Here is a 17,587-nt window from a genome sequence, read left to right on the forward strand (position 1 = left end):
ATAGTGGGAATCTTCAACCTGAATTCTTCATCAGCACTTACAACACATTAGAACACTTTATAATTCTTTGTAACACTTTTCAATACTTTATAACGCATTATGACATGCTCTAACATTTTATAACACTTTGTTAGCCTTTATAATCCTTTACCATCCTTTAAAATTGTTTATAATCCTTTATCGCCCTTCAGACACTTCTTTGCACATGGTAACCCTTTATGACACCTTATAATCCTTCATAAATAGTTATAGCACAGTATAACACTTTATAGTAGCTAACATCTTTATAAAGCATGGTTAAACTTCAGAATCTTTAGAAGCTTTTCCAGTCTTTCAAATCGTTTATAATCCTTTAGAATTCCTCAAAATTCTTTAACTTCCTTTATAATCCTTTCCAATACGTTTTAATCATTTGTGGCCCTTAATAACCTTCATAACAATTGATAGCAATTTATAAACCTTTGCAGCTCTTTGGCCTCTACTGAGTGTGGCAGGAGGGCACAGAGTGTAAAGAAGGGTATTTGGTAAGTGAGTATTTTTAAGGCTTTAAAGTCTAGTATTTATTGTGTTTACATTTGACAATTAATTGAAATTACTGTTTAAGTTCAGAGGCAAGTGAGGTTTCTTAAAATTTTAAACAGGGATGTGCAAGCTCTCTAAGAGAAGCTGTAGCTCGTTAATTACGTAGCGAGCTTAAACTGCTTTCTGAGCTCCAGCAAAGCTGACAGATCATTGTTTTCAGAGAGTGTAAATTCAGTGGATTCTCAGAGCTGTGCGTTTGCAATGAGTGCTGCTGGAGGGCACAGAGCATGAAGAGGGAGTTTCCTCAGTGATGGAGTTCGGTTATGGGGGGGGGGACTACAAAGTAATTAAAAGGAAATAAATGTTATTAAATTAACAATAACGATGACAAGACAAGTGATATGTCACGTCTGCAGTATGTGGGAAATCCATGGCAACCCCGTCTGTAGGTAGTGTCTGCTGCGTGAGGAGCTAAGGCTCAAAGTCATTGAGCTGGCGGCCGAGCTGCAGATACTTCGATGTATTAGTGAAGGGAATAGTTACCTGGACACTTCGTTCCAGAAGGCAGTCCCTGAGGATAGGGTCACTTGTCTTGGTCAGTGATCAAGGACAGGAGACTGTGACTGCGAGTCAGACGGGGAAGGGGGTCAAGAATAGGTGGCACAGTGGCGTAGTGGTTAGCACTGCAGCCTCACAGCTCCAGCGACCCGGGTTCAATTCTGGGTACTGCCTGTGTGGAGTTTGCAAGTTCTCCCTGTGTCTGTGTGGGTTTCCTCCGGGTGCTCCGGTTTCCTCCCACATGCCAAAGACTTGCAGGTTAATCGGTAAATTGGCCATTATAAATTGTCCCTCGCATAGGTAGGTGGTAGAGAAATATAGGGACAGGTGGGGATGTGGTAGGAATATGGGATTAGTGTAGGATTAGTATAAATGGGTGGTTGATGGTTGGCACAGACTCGGTGGGCCGAAAAGCCTATTTCAGTGCTGTATCTCTGAATTAAAATAAATAAATATAGCAGACTGAGCATGGCACCATGGAACAGGAAGCAGTTCACGTGGCAGGAGAAGAATCAAATGTAGTTGTAGAAGAGGACAGTATAGTGAGGGGATGGACATTGTTTTCTGCAATAAAGGGGGAGAGTTCGGAAATGTGTTACCTGCGTATGTGTCAGGGTTCTGGACTCTGCTCAGGGCTGGACAGGAAGTTCAAGTGGGAGGGGGAGGATCCAGTGATCGTCGTCCAAATAGGTACTAACAACATAAGGAGGGCAAGGAAAGAGCGAGGAACAAGGCAACAAATTATAGAACAGAACCGCAAATGTAATAATGTCATGCATATTACCTGCGCTATGTGTAAACATAAGCAGGGCAAATGAGATTAGTGAAATGAATGTGTGGCTCAAAGAATGTGAGCGAAGTGGAATCCTATTCGTGGGCACTGGCACCAGAACGGGAGAAAGAGGGACAGTCTGCACCTGAACCATGCTGGGTCCAGTGCTCTAGCGAACCGCATACCCAGCAAAGGAGAGAGGGTTCCAAATTAAAGAGTGCAGGCAAGGGAAGAGAGAAAGGAATGAGTATGGAAAAGATAGACAGACCGTGACAGGAAGCGACAGGAAGGACAAATCAAAGCTTAAGTCAGCAGACAAGGCTAGAGTTTACAAAAGTAATAACAGGACAGAACTTAAATTCTGTATCTGAATTCACATAACATTCAAAACAAAACAGATGAGCTGTCATCGCAAATAGAAATAAATACGTAAAATCTGATAACCGTTATGGAGACATGGCTGCAGGATGACATAGCCTGGGATCTGAATCGTGAAGGGTACATGTCATTTAGGAAGGACAGGAAACTAGGAAAACGTGGAGGGATTAACTAATGATGGTATTAGCACATGTGCGATGAATGACCTATGCTCAGGAAACCAGAATGTAACTGCTCCCTGCCCCCGTTTCCTTCCCGCACCGCACCGCCCTAAGAATCAAGCGATGCAGGAGCACGTGGCAGAGTGGAGGGAAGTGGCACCGCCTCGAGCTAGCACTGGAGGGATGGGGGAGAGGGGGGTGGCGAGGTGTGGGGGAGAGAGGCGGGGTAGGCGATGGAGCGGTGCGGCCGGAGAGGGTGGCGCGTAGTGAGGGTTGTGGGGGAGAGGAGCCGACCAGGCGCGTTGCATGACGATGTACACGTTTGTGATGAAGTTGTTGGCGCATGCGGTAACCAGTCCTGGCAATTCGTAGCGCCACGCACGCGCAGAGAACTGGAGCCCATCTGCGCATGGGCGCATTTGGCGCAGACTGATGACGTCAGCGGCTGACTGCGGTGTCTGGAATCACTTTGCTTAAACTTAATTGAGCAATTAAGTAGGCATGGAAACAGAGCGAGCAAACGTGAACTGACAAAGTAGATTAAGAGTCGGTCAAGGGAGATTCGGTTGCAGACTTTAAAGGTGATATTTCAAAATATACAGAATAGATACATTCCAGCGAGAAAGAAAAATTCCAAGGGGAGAACCCACCATCCGTTGTTAATAAAATTAGTTGAAGTTAGTATCAAACTAAAGGAAAAAAACATAATTGCTCACAGTTGGGTAACAGGTCAGAAGATTGGACAGAACATAAAAAGCAGCAAAGAACGACTAAAAGATTAATAAGGAGGGGAAGTTTAACGTACAAGAGAAAGCTGACGAGAAATATTCAGACAGATAGCAAGAGTTTCTTTTTTATTTAAGAAACCATTAAACCAAAAGATTATTGGTCCTATGGAAAGTGCGTAAAGGGAAGCAATAAGGGAAAATAAAGAGGTGGCAGATGAATTGAACAGATACTTTGCATTGGTCTTCACAATAGAAGATAGAAGCAGCATTCCAGAACTAACTGTAAATCAGGAAATGGAAGGGAGGGAAGAACGTGAGAACATTACAATCACCAGGGGAGTGGTTCAGAGCAAATTGTTTGAGTTGCAGACTGACAAGTCCTCGGGTCATGATGGACTTTATCCTAGGGTCTTTAAAAGAAGTGGCTGGTGAGATCATCGATGCGTTGATTATGATTTCCCCAAATTCCCTACATTCGGGGAAGATTACATCAGACTGGAAAATTCAAATGCAAGTCATTTATTCAAAAAATGAGGGAGACAGAAAGCTGGAAATTAGCTGCCAAGTAGCTGAACATCTGTCATAGGGAAGATGTTATGCGTTATTCTTAAAGACGTTATAGAAGGCACTTAGAAAAATTGAACAGAATCAGGCAGCGTCAACATAGTTTGGTGAAAGGGAAAACATGGTTAACCAATTTATTGGCGTTTTTTGAAGAAGTGACACGTACTGAGGATAAAGGGTTGCACTGTACTTAGATTTCCAGAAGGCATTTGATATGGTGCTACATCAAAGGTTTCTGTGGAATATATATGTTCATAAAGTTGGGGGTAACATAATGACATGAAGAGAAGATTGGTAAGCTAACAGGAAACAGAGAGTAGGCAAAAATGGGTCTTTCTTCTGGTTGGCAAGTTGTAACGAATGGTGCACCACAGGGATCAGTGAACGGCCTCACCTTTTCACAATTTATATAGATGACTTGGATCAAGGGTCCAATGATATGGTTGCTGAATTTGCTGGTGACATAAAGATAGGTAGGAAAATAAGTTGTGAAGAGGACATATGGAGGCTACAAAGGGATACAGATAGGTTAAATAAGTGGGCAAATATCAGACAAATTGTGTTAACGAGAAAAAAATTTGAAATTGTCCATTTTGGCAGGTTGACTAATAATTAATTATTGATATAAATGATGAGAAATTGCAAAGTGCTATGGGTGTCCTCGTGCATGAATCACAAAAGGTTAGTTTGCAGGTACAGCAATTAATGAGGAAGGCGAAAATACTTTTATCATTTATTGCGAATGGAATTGCACACAAAAGTAGGTGATGATATTATTCAGCTATGCAGGACATTGGTGAGACTACATCTGCATTGCTGTGTACAGTATTGGTCTTTTTATTTGAGGAAGGACGTGAATGCATTGGATGCAGTTCACAGAAGGTGTACAAGAATGGCCGGGTTATCTAATGAAGAATGGTTAGACAGATAGGCTTGTATCCGCTGGATTAAAGAAAGGTAAGGGGCGACTTGATTGAAACAAAGAAGATTCTGAGGGGTCTTGACAGAGTGGATGTGGAAATGATGTTTCCTCTTGTGGGAGAATCTAAAACAAGGATCACTATTTATAAATAAGGGGACGCCCATTTAATGCATAGATGAGGATTTTTTTTTTCTCACAAAGCATCGTGACTCTTTGGAACTATCTTCCTCAAAAGGCCTCAGAAGCAGAGTCTTTAAATATTTTTAAGGTGGAGGTAGATTGATTCTTGATAAACAAGAGGGTGAAAGGTTATTCAGTGAAGGCAGGAATGTGGAGTTGAGGATACAAATCTATCAGCCATGATCGTATTGAATGGCGTAGCTGGCTCTAGGGGCTGAATGGCCAAACCCTGCTCTTAATTTGTATGCTCGTATGTTCATATGTAACTGGCTATGTCCCTAAATGCCGTTCCAGAACAGCTACAACACTGTCAGCTACGCGTCAATGTGGAAAACTATCCCGCTATGTCCTCTCCACAAAAAGCAGGAACAACTGAACCAGGTTAATTCCGACCACATCAATGTGCTGTCAGTCATCATCAAAGTGATGGAAGAAGCATAGAAACATAGAAAAAGAGGATCAGGATTAGGCCATTCGGCCCCTTGACCCTTCTCCGCCATTCAATACGATCATTGCCAATCATGCAAACTCAGTAACCTGTTCATGCTTTCTCCGCGTATCATTTCATCCCAGAAGCCCTAAGAACTTTTTCTAACTCTTTCTTGAATATATTTAATGATTTGTCCTCAACTGCTTTCCGTGGTAGATAATTCCACAGGATCACCACTCTCTGGTTGAATAACTCTATCCTAATCTCAGTTGAAATGGCTTACCCCGAATCCCTAGACATGGACCACTGGTCTTGGACTCCCCGACTATCGGGAACATCCTTCCTGCAACTACACTGTCGAGTCCAGTTAGAATTTTGTAGGTTTCTATGAGATCCCCCCTCATTCTTCTAAACTCCAGCAAATACAAGCCCAATCTCTCTTCATACCACAGGCCTGTCATCCCAGGAATCAGTCTGGTGAGCCTTCGCTGCATTAACTCCATAGTAAGAATACCCTTCCTCAGATAAGGAGACCAAAATTGCGCACAATACTCCAGACGTGGTCTCACAAAGGACTTGTATAATTGTAACAGGACATCCTTGCTAATGTACTCGAATCCTCTCGCTATGAAAGCCAACAGACCATTTGCCTTCTTTACTGCCTGCTGCACCTGCATGCTTACTTTCAGCGACTGGTGCACAAGGACACCCAGGTCTCGCTGCACCTCCCCCTTTCCCAATCTATCTGCCTTTCTGATTTTGCTACCAAAGTGGATAGCCTTACAATTATTTTCATTATACTGCATCTGCCATGTATTTGCTCACTCACTCAATCTGTCCAAATTGCACTGGAGCTCCTCTGCATCCTCCTTATAGCTTACACTCCTAGCCAGTTTTGTATCGTCTGTAAACTTGGATATATTACATATAATTCCCTCATCTATATCGTTCATATATATTGTGAACAGCTGGGGTCCTTGCACTGATCCCTGCGCTAATTCACTAGTCACTGCCTGCCACTCAGAAAAAGACCCGTTTATTCTTACCCTTTGTTTCCTGTCTGCCATCCAGTTCTCTATCCAAGTCAATACGTTTCCCCCAATCCCATGTGTTTTAATTTTGCACGCTAATCTCTTACGGGGCATCTTGTCGAAGGCCTTCTGAAAGTCCAAGTACATCACATCCACTGCTTCTCCCTTACCTATTCTACTAGTTACATCCTCAAAAAATTCCTATAGATTTGTCAAGCATGATTTCCATTTCGTAAATCCTTGTTGACTTTGTCCGACCCAGTCATTGTTTTATAAGTGCTCTGCTATTTTGTAATGGACCCTAGCATTTCCCGCACTACTGATGTCCGGCTAACCAGTCTATAATTCCCTGTTTTCTCTCCATCTTCTTTTTTAAACAGTGTGGTTACATCAGCTGCCCTCCAATAGATTGGACCTATTCAACAATCTATAGAATTAAATAAATAAAAAAGACCAGCAATGCATCTACTATTTCTAGGGTCACTTCCTTAAGCACGCTGGGATGTTGATTATCAGCTTCTGGGGATTTATCGGCCTTCAATCCCATGAATTTCCCTAACTCCATATCCCTACTAATGCTGATTTCATACAGTTCCTCCTTCTCACTGGACAATATGTTCCCCAGCATTTCTGGGAGGTACATCATGTCCTCCTTTGTGAAGATGGAACTAAAGTATGCATTTCATTGGTCTGCCATTTCTACGTTCCCCATTATACATTATCCCCCGTTTCTTACTGAAAGGAACCTACATTTGTCTTCATTAATCTTTTTCTCTTCAAATAACTGTAGAAGATTCTACAGACTGCAGGCTTACTCTCATACTCTGCTTTCCCCTTCTAAATACATCCCTTTGTCCTCGTTTGCTGAATTCTATACTGCTCCCAATCTTCAGGTTTGCTCCTTGTTCTGACCATTTTATATTTCTCCTCCTTGGATCTAATACTGTTCCTACTTTCTTTTGAAAGCCACGGTTGAGCTATCCTTCCTGTCTATTTTTGTGTCAGACAGGAATGAACATTTTTTGTCATTCAGCCAAGGGCTCTTTAAATGCTAGCCATTGCCTATTCAATATCAACACTTTAAGTAAGTTTCCCCAATCGATCATAGCCAACTCGCGCCTCATACCTTCATAATTTCCTGTATTTAGGTTCAGGACCCTAGTCTCGGGATCAACGATCTCATCTCCATCTTAATCAACAATTATATCATGTTAAGATCGCTCTTTCCCGAGGGACCCCACACAACAAGTTTTTTTAACTAATCTTTTCTCATTACGCAATATCCAGTCTAGAATGAACTGTTCTCCAGTTGGTTCCTCAAACTATTGTTCCACAAAAACCATCACGTACAGACTCCAGGAATTCCTCCTCTACAGCATTATTGCTAATTTGTTTTTTTCCAATCTATATATAGATCAAAGTAAATCAAAATTACAGTGACACCCTTATTGCTTGCAATGGTAATTTCCTGTTTACCATCCTCTACATCACCACTGTTGTTTGGGGGTCTATATAGAACCAACCCCTTAATGTTTCTGAACTCCACCCATACAGAATCCACATCAGAATTATTTGAGCTAATATTCTTCCTCACTATTGTATTGATTTCCTCTTTTGCTAACAACGCTTCTCCACCTCCTTTCACTTTTTGCCTGTCCTTCCGAAATATATCATTACATTGAATGTTCAGTTCCCATCCTTGGTCACCCTGCAGCCATGTATCCGTAATTCCAACTATATTGTATCTATTTATATATATTTGCATGGTTAACTCGTCTACTTTACTGTGAATACTCCACACATTGGGACACAACGCCTTTAGGCTTGTCTTTTCAACATTTTAAGCTATCTTATCATTCTTTTACACTGTGGCCTTATTTGTTTCTTGCCCATGATTTCTGAGCTTTCCACTTTTGACTTTATTGTTTCCTGTCTTTCAATTCTATCCTTGTTTCCTCCTCCTCAGTCTCCCCGCTCAGGTTCCCAACCCCCTGCCATTCTAGTTTAAATCCTCCACAACAGGACTTGCAGATGCCCCTGCAAGGTCATCAGTTCCCGTCCTGCCTGAGTGCAAGCCGTCCCGGTTGAACAAGTCCCACCTTCCCTAGACCCGGTCCCGATGAACAAAAAATCAAAATCCCTCCCTCTTGCACCGTTTTTCCAGCCACGCATTGATTTGGTCTATTCTGCCGTACCGATACTCAATAACACGTGAGACAGGTTAGTAACACTGAGATTACCACCTTTGTGGTCCTGCTTTTTTCATTTAGCTCTTAACTCCTTAAATTCATTTTGCAGGAACCCATTCTTTTTTCAGCCTGTGTCGTTGGTACTGACATGTACCACGACCACACGCTATTCACCCTGCCCCTTCAGAATGTCGCGTAGCCGCTCCGAGCAATCTTTAACCCAAGCACCAGGGAGGCAACATACCATTCTGGAGTCTCGTTTGTGGCCACAGAAACGCCTGTATGTTCCCCTTACTATTGAATCTCCAACCAGTATGGCTCTTCCATTCTTCCACCAGCCACCCCGCCCTCCCCAGCTGTTCAGCAGAGCCATCCTTGGTGCCACAAACTTGGCACATGCTGCTTTCCCCTGGGAGCCCATCCCCCAACAGTATTCAAAATTATATATCAGTTTGAGAGGTGAATGGTCACAGGGCACTCCTGCACTACAAGTCTGCACCTACGACTCTGCCTGGTGGTCAACCATCCACCTTTCTGCCTGTGAAGCTAATACCAGCGGTGTGACAACCACGGTATCTCTCCTTCTCTATCTGTCTGTCTGTCTATCTATCTATCTATCTATCTATCTATCTATCTATCTATCCATCGATCTACCATGTGTCTCCATATTTCCCGAATTTCCATCTATCTACCTGTCTATCTCTCTACCCATCTATCTAACTGTCTACCACATCTGTCTATTTATGTGTCTGTCTGTATATCTATAGCTATCAATTTTGTGTCTCCATCTTTTTTCTGCCTCCATCTGACTTCCTGTCTAGCATTTCTATCTACTTACCCACCTATCATTTCTCTCCATTTAACTGTCCGCTCATCCATCCATCCTTCTATCTATCTATCTATCTGTCTATCTATCTATCTATCTATCTATCTATCTATCTATCTATCTATCTATCTATCTATCCATCGATCTACCATGTGTCTCCATATTTCCTGAGTCTCCATCTATCTATCTGTTTATCTCTCTACCGATCTATCTATCTGTCTATCACATCCGTCTATTTATCTGTATGTCTGTCTATACATATTTATCTATTTTATAATTCCATCTTTCTTGTGTCTCCATTAGTCTAGCTGACTAGCATTTATATCAATCTTCCCCCTATCATTTCTCTCTATTTAACTATCTCTCCATCCATCCATCCATCTATCTATCTGTCTATCTATCTATCTATCTATCTATCTATCTATCTATCTATCTATCTATCTATCTATCTATCTATCTATCTATCTATCTATCTATCTATCTATCTATCTATCTATCTATCCATCTATCTATCTATCTATCTATCTATCTATCTATCTATCTATCTATCTATCTATCTATCTATCTATCTATCCATCTATCTATCGATCCATCGATGCATCTATCCATCTATCCACAAGAAATGCCGGAAATACTCAGCAGGTCTGGCAGAATCTGTGCAGAGAGAAGCAGAGTTAACGTTTCTGGTCAGAGACCCTTCGTCAGAACTGGCAAATATAAGAAATGTAGAAGGTTTTAAGCAAGTAAATCGGGGGTGGGGAAGAGATAACACAGGTGAAGATGCTGATAGGACAGGGTCACCGAGAATAACTGACCAGAAGGTCATGGAACAAAGACAGATGCTATGTTAATGGTGTGCTGAAAGACAAAGTGATAGGATGTGATTGACTGTAAAGCACGGTGCACATCAATCAGAAACATAAAAAACACATTAAAAGAAACAAAACAGTGGGTAAGCACACTGGAAAAAAAACTAAATAAACTGTAAAACTTAACATAAAATAACCAAATAAAAAAGGAAAACGAAAAGAGACGAAAAAAACTAAGCATAAAAAGGGGACCCTTCATGCTCTGAAATTATTGAACTCAGTGTTCAGTCCGGCAGGCAGTAGCGTGCCTAATCGGTAAATGAGATGCTGTCCCTCGAGTTGCGTTGATGTTCATTGGAACACTGCAGCAAATCCCAGGACAGAGATGTGAGCATGAGAGCAGGAGGGTGTGTTGAAATGGCCAGCAACTGGATGGCCGGGGTCATGCTTATGGACTGGGTGGAGGTGTTCCAAAAAAGTGGTCACCCAATCTGCATTTGGTCTCCCTAATGTGGAGGAGACCACATTGTTAGAAGCGAATACAGCATACTACATTGAAAGAAGTACATGTAAATCGTTGCTTCACTTGGAATGAGTATTTGGGGCCTGGGACAGTGAGGAGAGAGGAAGTAAATGGGCAGGTATTACAACTCCTGCGATTGCAGGGGAAGATGCCATGGGAAGGGGACGAGGTGGTGGGAGTAATGGAGGAGTGGGCGAGGCTGTCACGGAGTGAACGATCCCTTCTGAAATATGACAGGGGAAGGGAGGGGCAGATGCATTTAGCAGTGGCATCAAGCTGCATGTGGCGGAAGTGGCGGAGGATGATCCTTGGGAACTGGAGGCTGGTGGGGTGGAAAGTGACGACAAGAGAAACCCGATCGCGATTCTGGAAGGGAGGGGAAGGGCTGAGGGTAGAGGTGCGGAAAATAGGCTGGGCACGGTTGAGGGCCCTGTCAACCACAGTTGGGGGGAATCCTCGGTTGAGGAAAAGGGAAGTCATATCGGAAGCACTGTCGTGCAAGGTAGCATCATCAGAGCAGATGCGTCGGAGATGGAGAAGCTGGGAGAATGGGATGGCGTCTTCCAGAAGAAGTGTAGTTGAGGTACCTGTGGGAGCTGGTGGGCTTTAAATGAATATTCGTAGACAACCTATACCCAGAGATGTAAACAGAGAAGTTGAGGAAGGGAAGGATCGTGTCGGAGATGGACCATGTGAAGATGAGAGAAGGGTGGAAATTAGAAGCAAAGTTAATAAAGTTTCCCAGTTCCGGGCAGGAGCAGGAAACAGCATCGATACAGTCATCAATGTACCGGAAAAAGAGTTGGGGGAGGGGGCCTGATTAGGACTGGAGCAAGGAATGTTCGACATATCCCACAAAAAGACAGGCATAAATGGGGCCGATGCGGGTACCCACAGCAACACATTTTACTTGAAGGAAGTGAGTGGAGTTGAAGGAGAAGTTGTTCAATGTGAGAACAAGTTCAGCCAGGCGGAGGAGGGTGGTGCTGAATGGGGACTGGTTGGACCTCTGTTCAAGGAAGAAGTGAAGAGCCCCAAACCGTCCTGGTGGGGGATCGAGGTATAGAGAGATTGGGCGTCCATAGTGAAGAGGAGGCAGTTAGGGCCAGGAAACTGGAAATTGTCAAAATGACGTCGGGCGTCAGAGGAGTCACAGATGTAGGTTCGAAAAATACTGGACCAGCAGAGAAAAGATAGAGTCAAGATAGGAAGAAATAAGTTCACTGGGGCAGAAACAGGCTGAAACAATGGGTCTGCTGGGACAGTCCTGTTTGCCAATTTAGTGAAGGAGCAAGAAGCGGGCTGTCCGGGGTTGCGGGATTATGAGGTTGGAAGCTGTAGAGGGAAGATCTCCAGAGGAGATGAGATCAGTGACAGTAGCCTGATGTTCGGTGGTGGTGTCATGGTCCAGGGGAGGCAGGACGAAGTGTCTGAGAGTTGGCGTTGAGCCTCGGCAAGGTCGAGGACGGTGTGCCAGACAGCAGCAGCACAACCTTATCTGCAGGTTTGATGACAATGTCGGGGTTAGACGTGACAGAACGGAATGCGGCAAGTTTAGAGGGGGGCAGGTTAGAGGGAGTGAGGGGGCAGAGAAATTGAGACGGCCGATGCCTCGCCGACTGGTTTCAATGAAAAATGAAGAGCGGGTAAGAGGTCAGAGGGAGGGGTCCAGGTGGACGGGGAATGCTGGAGGCGCGTGAAAGGGTCCGCTGGTCGCGGGGACAACTCCTGGTTAAAGAAGTGAGCCAGGAGGCGCAGGTGATCTACGAAGAGCTCAACATCATGCCGAGCAGGGAATTCATTGAGGTGGGGGCATAAGGGAATAAAATGGAGCCCTTTGCAAGAGTACCTGACCTGAAACGTTAACTCTGCTTCTCTCTGCACCGATGCTGCCAGACCTGCTGAGTATTTCAAGCATTTCTTGTTTTTATTCCAGATTTCCAGCATCTGCAGTGTTTTTTTTAATATCCATCCATCCATCCATCTATCTATCGATCTATCTATCTATCTATCTATCTATCTATCTATCTATCTATCTATCTATCTATCTATCTATCTATCTATCTATCTATCTGGAAACAACCAGAGAGCAGGTTATATTAGACTTGGCATTGTGTAATGTGACATGATTAATTAATGACCGCAAAGTAAAGGCACATCTCGCTCGCAGTGACTACAATATGATTGAATTTTGCATCCAGTTTGAAAGAGGGAGCAGTTTGTCTAAGACTTAACGAAGGGCAACTACGTTTGCATGAAAGCTGAACTGGCTGAAATAACTTGGCTACTAGGCTAGCTGATAGATTAATCGAGAAGTAGTGGCAGATATTTAAGGGGATATTTCAAAATACTCAGAATATGTATATGCCTTGTGTAAAGAAAGATTCTAAGGGGAGGACCCACATCTGTCTTTAACTGAGGAAGTTAAGGAAACCATCAAGCTTAATGAAAAAGCATATAAGTGTGCAAAAATGAGTGGATGGTCAAAATATCAAGAATGGCAGATCGTGACTACAAGGTTAATCAGGAGGAAGAAATTAGAGCATGAAAGGAGGCTAGCTAGAAATGTTAACCCAAATACCAAGAGTTTCTACAGGTATTTAAAAAGGAAAAGAGTAAGTAAAGTGAGTGTAGTTGCTCTAGAGAGTGAGAATTGTGAGTTAATAGCAGACAATGAGGAAACAGCGGAAGAAATGAACAAATATTTTATTTTTATGTTCACAATAGAGGATACAAAAACATTCTGGTAATAGCTGCAAATCAGAAGGTGGAAGGAAGAGAGGAACTGCTGAAATTACAATCACCAGGAAAGCAGTACTGAGCAAAGTGATGGAGCTGTGGCCTGGCAAGTCCCCTGGTCCTGATGGGCTTCATCTGAGGGTCTTAAAAGAGGTGCTAAAGAGGTAGTAGATGTGTTGGTGTTAGTGTTGCAAAATTCACTTGATGGAAAGGATCCACCAGAATGGAAAGTAGCAAATATAACCCCACTATTCAAGAGGGTGGGGAGGCAGAAAACAGGAAACTATAGGCCCGTTAGCTTGACGTCTGTCGTGGGGAAGCTGTTGGAATCGATCATTAAGGAGGTTATAGCTGGGCACTTAGAAAAACTCAAGGTAATCGAGAATAGTCAGCATGGTTTTGTGAAGAGGAAATTATGTTTATCCAATTTATCGGAGTTCTTTGAAGGAGTGACATGCGCTGTGGATGAAGAGGAACCCCCCTGATGTACTGCACTTGGATTAGCAGAAGGCATTTGACAGGGTGGCACATAAAAGGTTATTGCACAAAGTGAGAGCTCACGGTGTAGGGGGTAGTATATTAACATGGATGTAAGATTAGCTCGCTGGAAGAAAACAGAGAGCATGCATAAATTGATCCTTTTCTGATTGGCAGGATGTAACCAGTGGAATCCTGTTGCGGCCTCAACCTTTTACAATTTACATCAGTCACTTCGATGAGGGGTGCGGTGGCAAGGTAGCTAAATTTGCAGATGACATAAACCAAGGTAGGAAAGTAAGTTGTGAAGAGGGCATATAGAGCTTGCAGACCGATATAGTTAGGTTGAGTGAGTAGGCAAAAAATCTGGCAGATGGAGTATAAAGTGGGAAAATGTGACGTCGTTCACTTTGGCAGGAAGATAAAAACACCAAGTTTGGCTTAAGCGGGGAACTACTGCAGAATTCTGATGTGCAGAGGGATCTAGGTTTTCCAGTGCATGAGTCACAACAAGTTAGTTTGCAGGTGCAGCAAGTAATAAAGTCGGTCAGTGGAGTGATATCCTTCATTACAAGAGGAATTGAAATCAAGGTAAAGATGTTATGATTCAGTTATACAGGGCATTGGTGCGACCACATCTCGAATACTGTGTGCAGTTTTGATCTCCTTATCTAAGGAAGGATATGGATGCGTTGGAGGCGGTTCAGAGGAGGTTTACTAGATTGATACTGGGAATGAACGGGTTATCCGATGAGGAAAGGCTGGACAGACTGGGCTTGTTTTCACTTGAGTTTAGAAGAGTGAGGGGAGACTTGATTGAAGTATGGAAGATCCTAACGGTCTTGACAAGATCGATGTGGAACGGATATTTCCTCTTGTGGGTGAGCCCAGAACAAGGGGGCGCTGTTTCAAAATAAGGGGTCACCCTGATAAGACAGAGGCAAGGAGATTTTTTTTCTCTCAGAGGGTTTGCGACTTTGCAGTTAGGTGCCTCAGAAGGTTGTGGAGGCGTGGTGATTGAATAATTTAAAGCGGATGTCGATAGATTCTTGTTAGGCAAGGGAATGAACTATTATCGACTGCAGATGGGAGGATGAAATTCGAGATTGAAATCGATCATCTATGATCTTATTGAATGGCGGAGGAGGCTCGATGGGCCGAATTGCCTACATCTTCTCCTAACTTGTCTGGTCTTATGGGCGCGCATTTTGAAATTGCTGTTTTCGGAGCCTTAATAAGTTGCTGCAGTGCATCTTGCATATAGTACACACTGCTGCCACTGTGCATTGGTGGTGGACGGAGTGAATGTTCGTGGATGGGTTGCCGACCAAGAGGAGTTCTTTGTACTGGATGGTGGCGAGCTCCTTGAGTGTTTTGGGCCTACACCCATCAGGGCAAGGGGAGAGTATTCCATCACAACCCTGCCTTGTTTCTTCTAGATGGTGGACCGGCATTGGGGAGACAGGCAATGAGTTACATACTGCAGAATTCCTAGCCTCCGACCTGCTCTTGTAGCCACGGCATTTATGTGGCTGGTCCAGTTCAGTTTCAGGTCAATGGTATCCCCCAGGATGCTGATAGTGGGGTTTCAGAAATGGTAATGCCAGTGAATATCAAGGGGAGATGTTTGGATTCTCTCTTTTTGGAGATGGCCATTGTCTGGCACTTGTGTGATGCAAATGTCACTTGCTACGTATCATCCCAAGCGTGAATGTTCTCCATGCCCTGCTGCACCTAGGCACGGACTGCTTCGGTATCTGAGGAGTCACAAATAGTGCTGAGCATCAGTGAACATTCCCACCTCTGACCTGACGATGGAGGAACAGTCAGGAGTGATTTTGATCAGTCTTTCCCTCTCTCTCTATCTCTGTCTACCCCTTCTCTGTGTTGGTCCCCCTCTCTGTGTTGTTCCCCTCCCCTCTGTGTCGTCCTTGCTCGCAGTGTACCTCTCTTCCTCTCTGACTCCACACTCTCTCTCTCTCTCGCCCCTCTCTCTCTCCACTCCCTCTCTCTTGCTTCTCTGTACTTCACTCTGTACCACCTGTCTGCCCCCTCTTTTACTCTTTGCCCCCTCTCTCTCTGCTCCTTTCTCTGTGCTGTGCTCTGTCTCTCCCTCTTCCTCTTTTTCTGCTCCCACTTTTCTCCCCTCTATCTCTTCTCCCTCTCTTTCCCCTTCTCTCATTCATCCCCTCTCTCTCTTGTTCCCTCTCCCTCCCCCTCTCGTCCCCACCCTCTCTCTTCACCTCACATCTCTCTCCCCACCCACCCTCTATTCTCTCTCTCTGCTCTCCCCTCCCTCTCCCACTCTCTCCCCGACCCTCTATCTCCCCAAACACCCTCCACTCTATCTCTCTGCCCCCGCTCCACTCCCCTTCTCTGTCTGTTCGACTCGCTGTTTCTCTCTGTCCCTCCTCCCTTCTCTGCCTCCTCCCCTCTCTCTCTGCAGATCTCCCTCTCCCCTTCTCTCTCTTCCTGTCCACCCACCCCCCAAACCCCACCCCCTGTCAGGCAAAACCCCACCTGCCAAGACTGATGCACACATGATTTCGTCACATGAACATTAAAACTTAAAATTGCAAACCCCTGACTGTAAGGATATTTGCATATTACTATCAGTGATGGAACAAAAGAGATCCAGTCGTTGCGTCCCCAATACAGAGAAGAAACGGTCAGACCAGTTTATGTCATAAAGGCATAGAGATATACCGCACAGAAATAGGTCTTTGGTCCATCGTGTCCATGCTGACCTTCAAGCACTTATCTCTTCTAATCCCATTTGCCAGCACTTCGACCGTAGTCGTGTATGCTTTGGCGTTCCAAGTGCTCATCTAAATTTTTCTTAAATGTTGCGAGGGTTCTGGCCTATACCACCCCTTCAGGAAGCGTGTTCCAGATTTCCAGTACTCTCTGCGTGAAAAATTATTTCCTCAGATCCCTTCTAAACCTTCTGCCCCTTACAGTAAATCTATGCCCCCTGGTTATTGACACGTCCGTTGAGGGAAAAGTTTCTTCGTATCCACCCTATCTATGCCCCTCATAATTTTGTATACCGCACTCAGGTCCCCAATCAACCTTCTCTGCTCTAAGGAAAGCAACCCTCGCCTCTCCAGTCTATTTTGATAGCTGAAATGCTCAAGCCCAGGCAACATCCTGGTGAATCTCCTCGGCACCCTCTCCAGTGCAATCATATCCTCCATATAGTGTGGCGACCGGAACTGTGCACAGTACTCCAGCTGTGGTCGAACTAGCGTTTTATACAGCTCCATCATAACCTCCCTGCTCTTATATTCTATGTCTAGGCTATCAAAGGCAAGTATCCCATATGCCTTCTGAACTACCTTATCTAACTGGGCTTCTGCCTTTGGTGATCTATGGACAGGTACACCAAGGTCACTCTGGCACTCTGTACTTCCTAGGGTATATTTCCTTTTGTTTTTATTACTTCCAAAATGCATCACCTCACACTTCTCACGATTACGTTCAATTTTCCACTGCTCTGCCCATCTTACCATCTCATCTATATCGTACTGCAGCCTAAGGCTTTCCTCCTTACTATTTACGACACCATCAATTTCCGTGTCATCTGCGAACTGACTGATCATACCTCCTATTCACGTCTAAATCATGAAGGTGCACTACAAACAGCAAGGGTCCCAGCACCGATCCCTGCAGTACACCAATGGCCACAGGCTTCCCAATCGAAAAAACAACCCTCAACCATCACCCTCTGCTTCCTGCCACTAATCTACAGTTGGATCCAATTTGCAAAATTGCCCTG

The 17,587-nt window shown here is 44.1% G+C and overlaps 1 protein-coding gene across 1 annotated transcript in view; it reads left to right on the forward strand.

The window, feature by feature from the left end:
* Positions 1 to 17,587, forward strand: part of LOC137362386 (probable G-protein coupled receptor 139) — an 81,045-nt gene that overhangs the window by 14,899 nt on the left and 48,559 nt on the right. The window contains exon 3 of the mRNA XM_068026796.1: positions 14,099 to 14,106. Within this exon, the coding sequence (XP_067882897.1) occupies positions 14,099 to 14,106 (8 nt within the window). The remainder of the gene's footprint in view (positions 1 to 14,098; positions 14,107 to 17,587) is intronic.

This window comes from Heterodontus francisci, unplaced genomic scaffold, assembly GCF_036365525.1.
Source record: "Heterodontus francisci isolate sHetFra1 unplaced genomic scaffold, sHetFra1.hap1 HAP1_SCAFFOLD_56, whole genome shotgun sequence".
NCBI classification, from domain to species: domain Eukaryota; kingdom Metazoa; phylum Chordata; class Chondrichthyes; order Heterodontiformes; family Heterodontidae; genus Heterodontus; species Heterodontus francisci.